Raw genomic sequence first — 15,513 nt, 5'->3', positions numbered from 1 at the left:
TGTGTGAAAAGTGTATCTGATGCTTTGTTTGCCACCTGCAGTCTCAGTCCCCTGCGAAATTGTAATCATCTCCATGGCAGCCAGTTCTGTCTGGGACATCACAGGCTTCTGACTTTAGGTAGGGAATAAGCAGCAGGACTAGAGGAACTCTTAATAAATATCCTGTATTCGTATAAAATTTCCCTTGTTGCCTAACCCAGTTTGGAACAGTGAATATTTCAAATGACACATGCTCTGACTGTACCATTCATACTTCAAACATCGTCATAAAGTGTACTAAAGTTTCCAGTAATAACAGCTGGGGCTAGAGGGGAAACAGAAAGCAACTTTCAAGCAGATCTGTCACTAAATAGAATATTACTTCAGTGGTCTGAAACAGCAGCAGCTCTCTAAAACAAGCAAGGCATAGAAAATATGTCTGAGTTGTACAATTTAATGGTGATAATGTGGGAGAAAATTATTTGGAAGAGTGGTACTGAAGGGAAGAATAGTGTGCGTAACAAGGCCAGAATCTGCAGTTGGGAGCTCTGGTTTTCATTCTTGCTAGATGTGGGTTTTGCAGGACTCTAGGCCAGTCACTTCAGGTATGTTTGCCTACCGCAGGGTGCATCGTTATGGAGGCACTTTCCAGTTTGGGCATCCCAGCCCCAGTCAGATCTGCTTGGGAGTTCGCGGGGCGTTATCGTCACGCAGGTCAACACACCTCTAGTGTCCCTGCGCCTCAGCTTCCCATCTGAGAGATTAGGCATTTGTGCTGCAATCCCTTGTGGCGGTGTCATATGGATAAACATGGTGAACTCTTTATTGGATGAGGTGAGGCAAATTCCTGGGATAAGAAGATGGGTGCATGGGTCCATATCTTGCCAGAAACGGACTAAAGCCTCTTGCCTGCCAGGATTGCTACACATACTGTTTTTGTGCTCCCAAAATAGTCTGCTACTCCAGGAGGGTAGCACTGCCACATAATTCCTTGCTTAGATTAAGCAGAAACTTTTTTTTTTTAAGTGATGATCTTTTGGCAGTTCCCTTCCTGTATTACACTTACACCTGAATCACCTTCCATCTGAATTGTGCAGAGAGGGGTCAGTACTGTGTTACCTTTCTTTCTTTTGCTTATTTTTTTATATATATGTGTGTGTGTGTGTATATATATGTATGTATATATATATATATATATATATTTTCCCCTTAAGGGAATGCAAGGCATGTGTTTAGTAATCTGATTTTATGGGTGTTATGCAGAAAACTAGCAGGAGAATCGAGGTCCTTTGGTTTCCCACCAGGCCACCCTGCCTCCTTCTGCTGGTTTCATTTCAGTTGACATTTGCTTAGTTGCTCTCTTCGTAGAGGATGGATATCAAATCAGAAAGATAGTTCTGTGGTTCTCCTGTCAGAATAAGGACAGTAATTTTGGCACATAAAAGTTGCTATTCAGTGCCCCCATTGTTGCTGTGGTATCTGTTCGGTTAGGCTAGGTGTATAGGACAGCTCACCACCCTCTACGTTGTCCTGGTTCAGTCAGTTTGCAGGCCAGAGAATATACAGCAGCTTTGGTTAAACTGAAGCCAGAGATTTTGCCTTTAATCAAGCATTTTTGGGAGTGAAAAGACTTAGATGTGGGTCTATAGCGCTTATGCCTTACCCTGGCCATGTTGGCTGGGGTGGCAAACATGGGAACCAAGATTATTTCTCGTTCCTTCCAAAAAACAAACAAACAAACAAAAACAACAAAAAAACCCCTCCCCAAAACCACCTCCCTTTCTCTCTGCCCCCAGGTTTCATGCACTCTGAATTTATTTGCTTACTCATTAGCCATCCCTTGCTGCCTAGCTTAATCTCTTCTTAGCCCTATTATACCACCATATTTCCATTACAGGGGAGTCGGAAGAAGCAAATGCACAGCAGCTTACTTTCAGATGTAATTTTTCTCATTAACAATGGCTGGTGGCCATAAAATGACAGGTCTGAGCCTACGGGGATGTTTCTGTCCCAGCTGCTTAATCGTATTGGACCAGCATTTCTATGATTGTACCGTCATCATTAAAAGTTAAGAGCAGTGCTACTGCAATGCTGCAGATTAGAAGGGTTTGTGTTCATGTTAAACAGGCTAATCGTTCTGGTTTTGAAAGATCTTCTGCCTGGTGATAGTGTATGTGGTTGCAGAGATTTTTTTTGGGGGCGGGATGGGGGAGAGACACAAGTGCCATTCTTCTTGCTATTGTTGCTTTGTATTTTCAAGCTTTAAAGCAAAGTTTATTTTAGTTCCATCAATGCCATGTTTTCTTAATGCTAGTTCAATTTAGGGGTGGGAATACAATGAAATACTGCCAGTTGTAAAGAGCTAAAAGGGAAAAGCTGTTGCTGTAACCACAGAGACTATTTTTTTTCTTGAGCATTGTCTAGTTGATGAACTACTTTAAGCAAGTGTTTGTATACCACGTTTGCTGTTTTGGAAGTGTCAAGCTTATACTTCAGAAGGAAGAAAAGAGAAATTCTCTGATTCCCTCCCCTCCCCTCCCCGCTGCAATTTGGGCAACACCCAGTCAGAGGAACTCTGGGGGTGGTGATGGTGTATGCACTGAGAGCATACGAAGAGAATTGCGGATTGTCATGGTATTCTGAAGTATGTGTTTAAAAAAAGCAAATACATGTTTGGTGAGAATGTGTCTCTCTCAAAATGCTATAATATAGACTTGCATTTGGGATTTCCCTCATGGTCGTAGGGATGTATTAGATCTGTAGAAGCTTTCTGACCCTCCAAGAGGCAAGTGCTTAGAAAGTAGAGGGTTTGAGGGTTGTTTTTAAGGTACTACAAGCTTGGATAATGTGCAGTTCTGAAAAAAGCAGTCGGAAGGTCCAGAAGTGTCACCTTCCTAGGATTAGATGTTTTCATTTAGTGAAGAGAAATAAAAATGAGGTAATGAGTTTGAGTATGATACTAATTAGAGTAATTCAGACTTGTGGGAATAGTCCAAAATGAACCAGAGTACTGAAGGCTTGAAGTTCCAGCTAGAGGAATCCCGTATACCGGTCCTGAGCAACCAGGATTTTCTGATTTCCTTCCAGTCTGCATCCCATGTGCTTTCCTTGCCTTCACACTTTTTTTTCTTTTTAATTTCTTCTTTTACTGAAGCTCTCTTTTGTTTTTCTTCACAGGCCATGGAGCTGCAAGGCAGGGAGGCAGAATTGCAGCGGCAAGAGGCCTTCTATAAAGAGCAGCTGGCCCGCATTGAGAGGAAGGTAAGGCTAGGCTGTCTTTCATTTACGGCCTCTGAATGCTAGTGGGATTGGACACGGATTTGAGTGGATCTACAGAGTAGAGAAACGAGAAGCGTTGTGCCAAAATCTGGAACTGCCAGCTCTCATTATTTATCCGCCCCCCCACCTTTACGTAGTTACATGAAAAAGCTGTATGAACCAAATCTTTTAAACAATTCCTGTTTGAAAGATAGGTGGTTTTAATTGGATAACGTAAAATGTTTATAATAGTTCAGACTTTTTCTTTTTCACCGTGGGGTTTAGGTGAAAGCTAAGTTTGCCTTGTTTTCATTCCTTTTGTTAAAATTCCTGTGCTAAATTAAAAAAAAAAATCACAAATCTTGCTATAAATATGAATTAAAGTTGTATTATTAATTTTTCTCTGGGGAGCCCAACAGTTCAAAGTCTGTTGCTGCAGTGCACTGTCTGCTTCTTGCTGGATAAGCCTTTGAAATGAACATGATTTAAAGAGACACTGTCAAGCATCTTTTAAGCCTGAAATGACCTTTAAAATCCATTTAGGGATTTGAATCTCTCCCCTAAACGTGGGATTTGCTTCTCTGTTTAATTGTTTACCATGATGAGTTTTTAAAAATTGATGCCATAAAAATAGGAGCAGCCATGCTGTTCCTTATGAACTAATGCGTTTTTCACTTCCTGGCAAAATGAAATAATGTTATAAGTAGTCTTTATTTTTTAATAAATGTAGAGAATAATCTTCTCCAATTTGAAGCAATTAGACCTCCTGACGGGGAGCTGCATACATCCTACTTGTAGTCGTTATGTGACTGAAAAGAAATGCAAAGCAATGAAAAAGGTGAATCATAAAAAGACAGAGAAATCGGTCAGCTTTACTACCAACATGCAGCATGATGATGAATATGGAACACTGGAAAATTACAGGTTATAGAAATGATAGGAAGTTATTGGCACATCTCGTGCCCCTTTTCATTCTCTGCTACTGCATGATTGTCCATGCAGCTTTTTTTTTTCCAAACCATTGATGGTGGAACATGCCCGTGAGCAATTTCACATGATACAATTTTGCAACACTTCATCCATACATTTCATTAAAAAATAAACTATTAAAACTACCACTCAGTGTTGCATTCAGATTTTAAATTCTATTTCTAGATAATGGGGATTGTTCAGTGAAATTGCAAACAATCTAGCAGCTATCGTTCTAATTATCACAGTTGTCCATATGTTCATACGCAAAGGGAATTTTTGCGATTTCTTGGTCTCATGCTGTGTGCTTCTATTATGTGCTTCCTTCCAGATTTAGTTTCATGAAGTGGAAACTGCAGGGAAAATTTGTATATGTGTCTGTCCTTTATGGACAGTGGAGTTGGGAGAAGTTTGACCAAGCTGCTTTGTCCTCCTTTTAAGGTCTTTTGTTAATTTTTCTGTTTCCCTTTTCAGATCAGTGTCTCTTGCTATAGAGTAACTTTTTCAACAAGGTGATGGATGTTTTAGTGCAGGATCTTCACTCTGGAATAAGGTGGCTAGCCTGTACTTCTATTCAAATTGTGGAGATGTATAGAAACTCTCTTCTAGTTCTTGTACAATAGCAAGTAGATAATAAGAACAGGTTTTCTTTCCTCTCTTGAAACACTAGATAGTTTCTGACCCTTAAACACTAGCATTTTGCTGGTAATAAAATAGAAGAATGCCTCCAACCGTTAGTGTAGATTGGAGTGGGAGGTGGTGGGGGCTAGAAGGGAGAGGAGAGAAATGTACTTGAAACAGTGTAATAAAGCTTAATTGTATTAGTTTTGAAAAAGGTTTTCGATCTTCTCCATGGATAATTTTATTCCTATAATGGTTGGAAAGATGGGAAACACAGCACAGAACAATCTTTTTTATTAGCTGTTGCTTTTATATAATTCTGCTTTTATTTGTTGAATACACGCAGACCTTGACATTTATTTATTTATTTTTCCTTCCACTATGTTAAAACCTTCCAACTCAGGCTTTTTTATATATTTCCATACACATATGTATATATACTTGAGCGTATGTGTATAAATCTCTCTCTCTCTCAAGATATATGTATGTGCGTTTGTGTATATAATATATTAAAACAAAAAAACACATCAGTAAGGGCATGAGGTGGGGAGGAGCTCTGAAGCAGAGATTTTGCTTCCTTTTTTGCTGTCAGATGGGATGGTCACTTGGCATGGGGTCACGTGGTTGTCTGGAGGCAGTGGACTGGGGATGAATAGAAATATTGGCTCACTGTGGAGTTAGGAAGCCTAAATATCTCCTCCTAAGGAACAAGCTGTTGGGAATTGCCCCTTCTTCTGTGCTTATTCATACCCTTGGTTAGACTTGGTCCCCATTTCTGCATGCTAACAGAATTCAAAAGTAGGAGACTTACATATTTGGTTTTGAAGGATGCTTTTTTAACTGTTGATGTAGAGAACTAAGTACCTTCCTGGTAGGATGCTAAGGATAATTGTGTTATATCTGAGGAGCATAGCTCTTAGAACGTGGTAGCTGCTTCATGGGATCAAACACAGAGACTGTCCTGTCTCTTCTGAAAGTGGTCGGTTTTCAAAGACTTCAAAGAAAGATGAGAAAGAAAAAAAAGAAGCTTTCAAAGAACAGCTTTGAAAAGTGTCTTCCTAAGAGTTATCGGTTAGAGGCTGACACATGCCTTCCTGCATGAGAGTTTATCTTCCTTCAGTGTTTTTATTCACTGTGATGGAACTTGAGTTACTTTCATCGTTCATCTAAATGTCACAGCCATTTTTTCTGAACTCTGCTTATCTCTTTGCCTCAATATCAAGCGGCATTGGGTTCCACAGGTTAACTATATAGCCTATAGCAGCTCTATAGCCTATCTGTTTTTTGTTACCACTTTCAACTATTTGTTTTCATTTATTATCTTGTATGTGAAAGCGATAAAAGGAATTCTGTTTGTTATAGGTTACCTGTAGGCTTCTGCTCTGTTCCCTCTTTTATCTTCCCATTAAGCTAAGCAGTCCTCACCTTTTCAACCTCTGGTTGTGTGAACGATTTTTAGAGGTTTCTCATTCTACTTGCTTGTCTTCGGGCCATTTTCCCCTTGCTGCTCTGTCTTTGAGATGTATTGACCACAATTGAACTCAGTAGTTCCCTTGAATGCAGCAGATTGTGTGAATACATTATCCCTTTATTTTGTAATCTCTAAAAAGAGTGTTGTAATCTACTGGACAGAGCACACAAGTGGAAGCAGAAAACTTCTCATATTCTAATAGCTGTTTCTCTTTTGGGAGTTTGAAACAATTACTTAGCCCATCTATCTCAGTTATTCCATCTACAGGATGGAATAGCTTATAATGGGAGGGCAAAGTGTTGTGAAACAGTAAAGCTATAAAAATGCTAAAAGCATTTTGCCTTTAGTTTTACATGAGGTGAACTATGGGTATACCTTGTTTCAAACAGATCTTAAACTCAGTTTCTCTAGCGCTCTCTTATATTAATATTTTCATGGCAAAGGGCATGTATTATAAAAATATTTTCAGCGTTTCAGCAGAAATATTCATTATTTGTGAGTTCAAGAAAGTCACTTTCCTCCTCTTCCCTCCCCCATCCTCCCCATGTGGATAATTTGTTTTTTGTGTTTTTTAATTTTCTGCTAAAGCATTGGAGGACGTAAGACTGTGAGGGCATCCATGCTTGGTCATGCCAAAGACGCATCTAGTTCAATACACTGTTCCTGACTGTGACCAAAAGCGGATGCCCAGGGATGACTGCAAAAACAGTATATATGATACTTGCCCCAAATGCTTTCTCAGCCTCTGGTCACTTGTGGTTCAGATACTTCCCAAAATGTTTGTGTGTTTTTTAATCCTAAATGGATTTATTTTCCATCAGGTTGTCCAGTTTTCTCTTGAACTCAGTTTGTGGCGAACAGTTCCCTACCTCAACTATAGGTTGTGTGAACAAACTTGTCCTTCCACATGTTTTGAACCACATTCCTGTTAACTTAATTTGATCCAGGTTCTCATGAAGAAGAGACAGTGACAGATAAGTCCCCATTTCCCTTCGTGCCTCTTACGACTTTGGAGATCTCTGTCATATCTCCCAGTGCCATCTCTTTCTAGGCTGGAAGGTTCTAGTTCACTTACCTTACTTAGATCATCCTTGCTGGTGGTCTTTGAAACTTTTCCACATCTACTCAATCCTCTTTGAGAGGTGAGGAGCAGAACTGGASAAGCAGTGTTCAGGATTTGGGTGAACCAAGGATTTATACAGTAGCCTTGTGAGAATCACTGTGTGGTTCTGTTTCTTCCCTAATAACGCCTAACACTTGATTTGCACTTCTGACTCCTATTGAGCGAATGTCGTGCACTACTGTTTCCAGTGGTATTCAGGTCTTTTGAGTGCAGATTTGAATGGGTGAAGTAGTTATGCTGGGATTAAATTTATCATATGATTTGTTCTTGGGAGGTATTCTTCCTCCGCTCCATCCTCCATATTAGATTGTCAGGGTGCGTGTCTGTGTGTAGAGTGTTAGGTTTTGTTCTGCCCACAGTGTGGTGTGTACTTTCAGACTTTTTTTTTCTTTATTAAATTTGATTGAACAAATTCCTTGCAGTGGATCATGACGCTGGTGATGTCCCTCATCTTCCCCACTTTCCTCTAGTAGTTCATTATATTGGGCAGGGGGTTTGGTTTCCCAGGTTGCTTACAAGTCTCTTTTTCTGGGATGTTTAAAAAGTATTTTGGTAATCAGAAAATTACAGGAAATAGGTCCTCTGAACTGTCAGTTTCTTCCATGACTACGTGTAATTGCAGGAGTTTGGAACTGATGATAGAGACATTCCCTTCCAGGACTGTGTTTCCTATGTGACTAATCTCCAATAAGGAATCCAGTATGAGACCTTGGTAACTTGTTGAATTAGAAGCAATGCATTCAGCACGAGGCTAATCCAAGTAATTTTGCATCTCATTCATGTAATTCTGTGTGTGGGTGTTTTTTTATTCCCCCCCCCCCCACCTTCCCCAAGCGTAGGTCTTGGCTCAACTAATGTTAAGCAGGTTTTGTACTCTAGTATTTCTCTGGGTAGATAGAATGAGAGTTGGGCCTGAGATTCTGTGAGAAAACTGTAAAAACACTCAATTTGAAAAGCTTAAGCTGATGCTCTATGCTTTAGAGAGAAGCATGAAGGAGAGAGGGAGCTTGGTATAAATAGTTAACATGTATACTGTACAGAACTGGGATTTGTATTAAGTATTTGTATTCTGTATATGTATTGTCCTGCCTTCTCCAAATAGTGGAAACATCCTTGCCAAAGTATAAGAAGAAAGAAATGCAGCTTCTCCTGGAATCCTTCAGATGTCAGTGGATTTCACTTAGCATATTAGTTGTATACTTTCTCCGAAGTAAATATTTGCTTGATTCCTTCTGCTATTTGGCCTCTTTTCTTTGATCTAACCTGACAAAGGTTAAGGGCAGCGCTACAGCATAGCGAAATACGGATAGCTCTTTGGAATAGCGTAAAGCGGCAGAGGGGCTGAAGGTAATCTTGGCAGATGAAGTGAAACTCCTTGTTATAGATTGATTCTTTTCTTTGTTTGGATTTTCCTAAGCTCCAGCTCCCACGTTATCTTTTATTAGGTGGCTATGGACTACTGCGAGCTGTGGGTACATTAATATGCAACATTTTCTGTTTGTAGTTTTTCAGAACAGTAAGTAGCAGAAGAGGTATTCATAAGCTGTGGTGTATTTCTGCAAGTGGGAAAGGAATGCATTAAACAAATACCATTTTTTATTAATAAGATTGACTGCACCTTTTTCTCTGCTTAGCTTCCCAGGTCTTGTAATTTTGTGTGTGGCATTCACCTTGTTTGGTTTGTTTAAATTAATCTCTTTTTGCCCTTGCACTTACCATTTAATTGATGTTTGTAAAGCATTTAGGATGTGTAAAGAATGCGAGAAAGGTGAACTTACTTTTGTTTGTTGTTCTTACTGGTCTCGATCCTTGTTCCTGGAGCAGTCTCCCTTGTGGTGCGCCAGGGTCACCCCTCCATTTGAATCCCTTGTCATTTCTGCGCTTTTCAGCAGTAACCCATCTCAGTAAAAATCTTACCAGAGAAAGTAAGAGCACACTGGGGGAAAAAAAAAAATCTCCAAAATATTACGTTCTCATTGGGTCTTCATGATAATTTTTCAGCATGTCTGCAGGGTTGAACAAACCGATGTCCCTTGACAAAGGCTGAAGGCGACTTCTGTTGACAAAAGCGAGCCAGTTCCCTGGCTTGGGGTCCCAGGACGTTTGTRTGTCCATGAGACCTGAGGAGTGCTCACCTTGCGCTGAGAGCTGTGTCGAGGTGTTAGTCTTAAACGGAGCCCTCGGCCCTCTCAGTGGGAGCTAAAGATTCGATGCCCTTTTCCAAATGAGTTGATGTGTCTTGGCAGGTGTCAGTGACACCATTTATTTTCCCAGTAAAATGGCCTGTAACGTCTTAAGGCCGTGTGTGAGCTATTGCCGTGTGTGTAACGGCTGCTTTGTTTGCCTCCAGTCACTGTATTGCCAGTCACTAACTTCTTGCTCTGCAAGGCGCTTTGGGATGCTCTGAGGAAGAACAGCCAATGCGGAACTGAGTTCTGTGCTTAAAAAATGTATTTTCCTTTCAGAAGTGTTTCTTGTCCCATTCTTTGTAACTGAGCCTTACAATATTCCATACAATTTCAATTTTTTTCTCACCTAACTTGCTGAATTTTTTTCTTTTTCCCCCACGCTGCTCCAAACCCACAGCATTGCTTTATGTGAATCTATAACAGCTAAGATTCCAAAAAGCAGTTTGCCTTTCAGGCCAGTGGAGCAATATAATGAAGCATCCAGTTCATCGAACTGCTGATTTAATCTTTTGAACACCAGAGGAATAATCTCCAGTATAGTTTTCTGTAACAGGCTGATAAGATTCTCCCTAATCATCCAGATCACTTCCCAGTCACCTGGGCTGTCCATGCGGCTCTGTGCGGACGCTCCTGTTCAGGCAGCGGAGGAATCTGTCAGGGCGCAGCCTTTAGTTATTTTGAGAACTGAAGTTTTTGCCCTGTGAGAGAGTTAAATTTCTGAACAGGAACWAAATGAAAAAAGGAACGAACCTGAAATAGTCATCTGAAACAGCTCTGACCTGTTCTCCTCTCAGCTATTCACAAATGTTAAATGTCATGTTGAGGGGGGGGGGGAAGGAGGAAGGAATCCTGCTTCCCTAATTTCTTCTTCCCGTTAGYATCGGTCGGAGAAGGCTTGAGCAGCGTCGGGAGGAGGCAGCTTTTCTAAGGTTTTCTGGGAAGCGCCTGCCTGTGCAGGGAGCGGTTCCTGTGTCGTTGCCGGTGGCCGCCTCGCAAACTAAATTTCAGTACCCGGTGCTCAATTTGCCTGTTTAATGGTTGTTTTGCTGAGAGCTTGTAAAGTTGAGTAGTTAATATACCTCAGTACACCAGCTTTCAGAGACCAGGTAAATTGATTGGTAATTTGATGAACTCAAAGAACATTTATAATAGGGTAAATAAAATGTGCTGGATGTCAGCGCTGCCTCTCTGCCTTCTCMGCAGTGTGTGTTCCCTCTTGGTATGTGTTGACTGATGTACAGTACATTACCTCAAATTACAAGGAGCTTTGATGCAAACAGCGACTAAGTGTTTGCTTCCTTCTCAGTCCGCATGATTAGCGTAGGGATGTATTTGCAGTCYGTGTGCTGAAGGGTGAACTGTCAGAGCCTTACGGTGATTTTTGTTTTCCTGGCATTTAGAGTACCTTTGCAGAGGGGAAAAAAATGATACTTATGGGCTGCTGCATCTTGGAGGAATCCATCCCCAGGCTCGACTTGTGAAATAAATGTGGCAATGTGTCGTTTGAACTTAGAGTCTTAACACTGAATTTAGCAGCTGAATTTAGATAGCAATCTGGTATCTGGTCTCATCGGTGTATCACTATGAAGACTTGTTAAAGGCAGAACAAAAAGACCTAGAATGTGATCCTGTCCGTCTCTGTTAGAACAGAAAAGCAGAATATTTGTCCAGTCTAGTCCAAAGAGAACGAAATGGGGGGTGCTTCTTTTTCTTTCTTTTAAAAGCTTTTTCCATTACCCAATATTTCTGATATACCCTCCCCCTTTTCTTAAATTCAGCCCAATTTTTCCTTTATTTCATTCTGTTATTTTCTGATTGCCTAATAGTTCACATTTTTCTCCCTTTTTGTGCTCTTTATATGCTTGTTTATAAACAGGATGGCATTTATAAATGTGTACATATACAGGTAGCACTGTTACCAGTAAAAACAGTGCTACTTTTCTAATATAGTGCAGTGCACACACATACATACACATGCACACTCTCAGCCTCACCTATATTTACTGTAGTGTTGTTGTGTTTTAGCATCAGCTACACTACCCTGCTGCAGTGCTGCCTGTTATTTCCATGTAWTTGGCCAACCAGTGTACAATTAATTTTTGGCCCTGTTATTGCAGTATTGGCTATTTTATGAAACTGTAGAAAGTTAGCAGAGTGAATTGATTAAATATGTTCCAGACCTTAGCCTGGAGTCTGTGTGTCTGCTGGGATTTGGATGATTGAAACTTGTGCTCATCTTGGGATATTCCAGATCTTGCAAATTGTTTCAGGTAGACAAAACTTCCATGTGTGTATGGACTCCGCTTTGCTAAGACCCTGCCTTTGGGGAATCTGAGATTTCTGTTTTGACCTGCAGCATTCCTTCCACATGTGGCAGGAAAAAAGCATCAATGTTGTGACTTAAAAATAGAACCAAGACCTAGGCCTATTTTAAAAGGTCCTTAAAATTTTAGCCCTGTTGTCACAGAACACACTGTTGTCATTTTTATGAAAAATATGGCTTGGAATTACTCTGTAAATTGGTCTGACTTCACAGAACATCTCGAACTTGTGCTGAAGTTAAGTGGTTCAGAGACCAAACTTCGAGAAGTGACTACTCTGCCATTTCAGTGGCTGAAGTGGTTGTGTATGTGTGTTTTTTCTAATAGAGGTAGTTTACTGTGGGTGTGGTAAATAAGTGTTTCGTGACAGCCTAGGGCTACTTCTCTGAAGGTTTTTCCCCATCCACCAGTCATTTTATAGAAACATATAAATAAGTGCTATTCCAATTTCTTGAACATCTAATGCACGCTCCCAAGAGACCAGAATGACTCAGAAGTAGCTTGTAAATAACATGTTTTAATGTTCCTAAATATATGCGCACCATCCGGCCCACTGTGAGGTCTTGACTGCAAATGATACTTGTTTCACCTGTGGCAAAACCTCCTGATCCCAGGATTATGTCTAGTGGGTCTTTTTGTTTGCCTGGTTTTCCCAGGTTAGCTGGTTGTTTGGCTACATGTTGCGCTATGCCAAAAATGATTCCAGTCTCGGTTTACCATTGAACACCTCGACTCGAATCAAGATTACCTGACTCACCCATTCAGTCTAGCCCCATTATAAGTAAATATGAAGTAACTAATTAGTTTTGCAGGCTTTTTTTTTTAATAATTATGGTAAACATGCATCTTGGGCACTAGAATTGGCTGCCTTCTGTGGCGTCCAACCCTGAGAAATGCTAAGAGAATTTTGTCCTGTATTACGTACTTGTCAGCGGAGTAGCTGTCAGCTAACACAATCTGGGTGAAAGTGTGTGTGTGTGTGTGTGTGTGTGTGTGTGTGTGTGTGAGGAGCCTGCCACCTGCTCTCCACCAGCCTCTTGTCCTACCAAAAACAAGACCCGGTTGAATGCGAGCCCTGGTGGAGCGCTGCTGGCAGAGGCCCGTGGGGCCGCGCAGGGTGTCCGGCGTGGGCGCACAGCTGCTGTCTGCACCCAGGGCAGCACTGCAGGTGAGAGCGGCAATGGGGAAAGGCCACGGAGCCAGAAGCAGCAGTGCTGGCCGCCTAATCTGTGTCGGTCTCTAAGGGGCAACAGAGGAGCAAGAGATGGGAGAAGTGTGTGCAGGCGATGAGATAAGTCTAAGCCTCTGATTTGTGAAGACTTGTAATAACTAGGTTATTTTAAGAGCAGAACTAGCTTTTCCTTCTCAATTATTGTGGTTCAGGTCTTTGCACGAGAGGAAAGGCTTAAATCTCTCTCTCTCCCTTCCCCCCTCGCTATTCTGAATAAAAAGCCATGTTTTTGCTTATATAATTTTAAGCCTACAAGGTTGCTGYGAGCTTGCGAGTCTGGGTCACTCCAGGAACGCCTGGATTTTTTTCCCCCTAGAGATGTCTTATGACGCATTGGACAGTGTACAGAAATTGTCTAATTTGTCCTGACATGTAGCAAGCCTTGAATTGGCTGGACTGTAGTTTTTTTGAAAGGGAGGGAACTCATCTGGGTATACAAAAATGCTCTATTGTGTGCCTGTCTGAACATGTAAAGGAGTTGAGAACTTTCAGCTGTTCTCTAGAGTCATTATTATTATTTTTAACTTCAGTTTTCATAACACAGTTGTGTCTACCACAAAATTACCTTTGGCAGTTCAGGGGATTAAGAGTTGGTATATGAGGCCTTTTGCCTTTCGGTCATTCCTTCAGATGCAGCTTCTGTTAGGAGCAGCAAAAAGCCATTACTTGCTGATGGCTAATCATTCGTGTGCCATGGAGATGATAACTCTTCCCCCTGTTAGATGCAAGTGTTTGCTGCAGCAAGAACAAAAAAAATTGCATCCTCGCTGTCAGTTCCTGTGATAGGCAAAAGGCAGCCTGGTGAGGAATAAAGAGTTTGTCCTTGCTAGTTGAGAATAGGACAGAGCGAGGTTATAAGTTTGAGCATTCGCTTGTTCTGCGAAGAGAGGATATTGTTCCAGATCTGCAGCGTTTATTTATTTTTTTCCTGTCATCCCCAGCAAAATTACAGTTGCGTCTCCTTGTTTGTGTTCCTATTATCTGATTTCTGAGCTCAGCAGTCCACAGCTGAAGGGCTGGGAGTTTTGTATGGTCTTGTCCAGTAGACGTAGGTGGAAAAACTGACGCTTCATGAGCCCAAACAGGCTCTTAGGACACTTTTTCCTAAGCCTTTTCTTGTTGCACAGTCTATCAGATACAGCAGCCCCCCGCCCCAGGCAATATTTTGGTACAGGCATCTGTAATTGCTTTAGAAGCTTTAAGCCTACGTTTATTGCTTCTTCGTTTAGTCCTATAGACAAACTCTTTGGTTGTTTGCTTGGAGTACTCTGTTAGAGGTGGTGTCCAGAGATTAAATTCTGGGAGGAGATTTAGCTTAAGTCTGGGGGTGTGTGATACACGGTGGATGCACCGCGTATGTGACGCTCTTCCATTTATGCTCTTGAGAAGCCTTGGCAACGAGGCTTTACAAGAATTTTCTGGTTTAATGTTAATAAGTAATTCTTTCTGTTACTTTGTAACAGGCCAAAAGTGAGAAGGCCTTTTGTTCCCTCTCCTTCTCCTCCTGGATTTTATAATGAAAATATAATGTTAAATTGGTGGTGACCAAACAGTATTCAAGGCCACATGTGATGTCGTGTACCACGGTTGAGGATGGTTTTGGCCAGAGTACAGGAATGAAGCATTTGTGTGGCTGCCTGCACCGCCAGTTGGCGTGTTTTTTTTCTTTATATATATGCATGTGTGTRTATATATATTTGCTTCTCAATAACTGTGCTGTGAAAATGCCTCTCTCGCCTGATTGGTGGTTTGTGGTCCTTCTGCTGCGACTGGCTTGTGTTCGGACACTTTACAAGCTCTTGCCAGCTACAAAGATGTCTCTTCAATGCCTTGCCCTCTTCAGAAGAAACAAAACTATTCTGTAAAAATCATATGAAAGAAGATGACTAAAAGCGGAGAGAATGAGACCGTCAATGATGGAAAGGAAATTGCTTACAAATATCTTCAGATTTCTTTCTTATCCTTTTTACCATCCCTCCCCCTTTGTCCTTCTTGACTTTATCTTAGGATAAACATCGTATTTATTTTTCTGTTTACTGTGTGGAGAATTTCAATCCATTTTGAATAGCAAAATAAATATAAAAAGATACTAGGGTTCTTTTCTCTGGAATAGCTGATGCCTTGCAGGGAGAAATGGAGGTTATGTGACAGCAGTATTGTAAAGGAAGGGCAACAGAGTCTGTATTAATTCATTTTCTTATTATCAGTGATTCATTTTACACTTTATTTTAATTTCTAAGTAATAATCAGCATTTTGTAGTAGAATTAACTTTGTCAGTTGTAAAAACAAATATACTCTTGGTCTATAATGGTGATCTAAGTGACATTAATAAAGGAGAATGACATCAACT

At 40.9% G+C, this 15,513-nt stretch overlaps 1 protein-coding gene across 8 annotated transcripts in view; it reads left to right on the top strand.

Moving 5' to 3' along the window:
* CHCHD6 (coiled-coil-helix-coiled-coil-helix domain containing 6) overlaps positions 1-15,513 on the top strand; it is a 116,405-nt gene that overhangs the window by 38,119 nt on the left and 62,773 nt on the right. For all 8 annotated transcript variants that reach the window (XR_003251796.1, XM_026055056.1, XM_026055058.1 and 5 more), the window contains one exon: positions 3,157-3,240. Coding sequence is in view for 7 of the 8 variants with exons in the window: in XM_026055056.1 (XP_025910841.1) it covers positions 3,157-3,240 (84 nt within the window). In the remaining variant the exon portion in view is untranslated. The remainder of the gene's footprint in view (positions 1-3,156; positions 3,241-15,513) is intronic.

Source organism: Apteryx rowi, unplaced genomic scaffold (genome assembly GCF_003343035.1).
Source record: "Apteryx rowi isolate R43461 unplaced genomic scaffold, aptRow1 scaffold_98, whole genome shotgun sequence".
Lineage (NCBI taxonomy): Eukaryota > Metazoa > Chordata > Aves > Apterygiformes > Apterygidae > Apteryx > Apteryx rowi.
The sequence above is the reverse complement of the archived record's forward strand: the minus strand, read 5'-3'. Positions and strand labels throughout refer to the sequence as shown.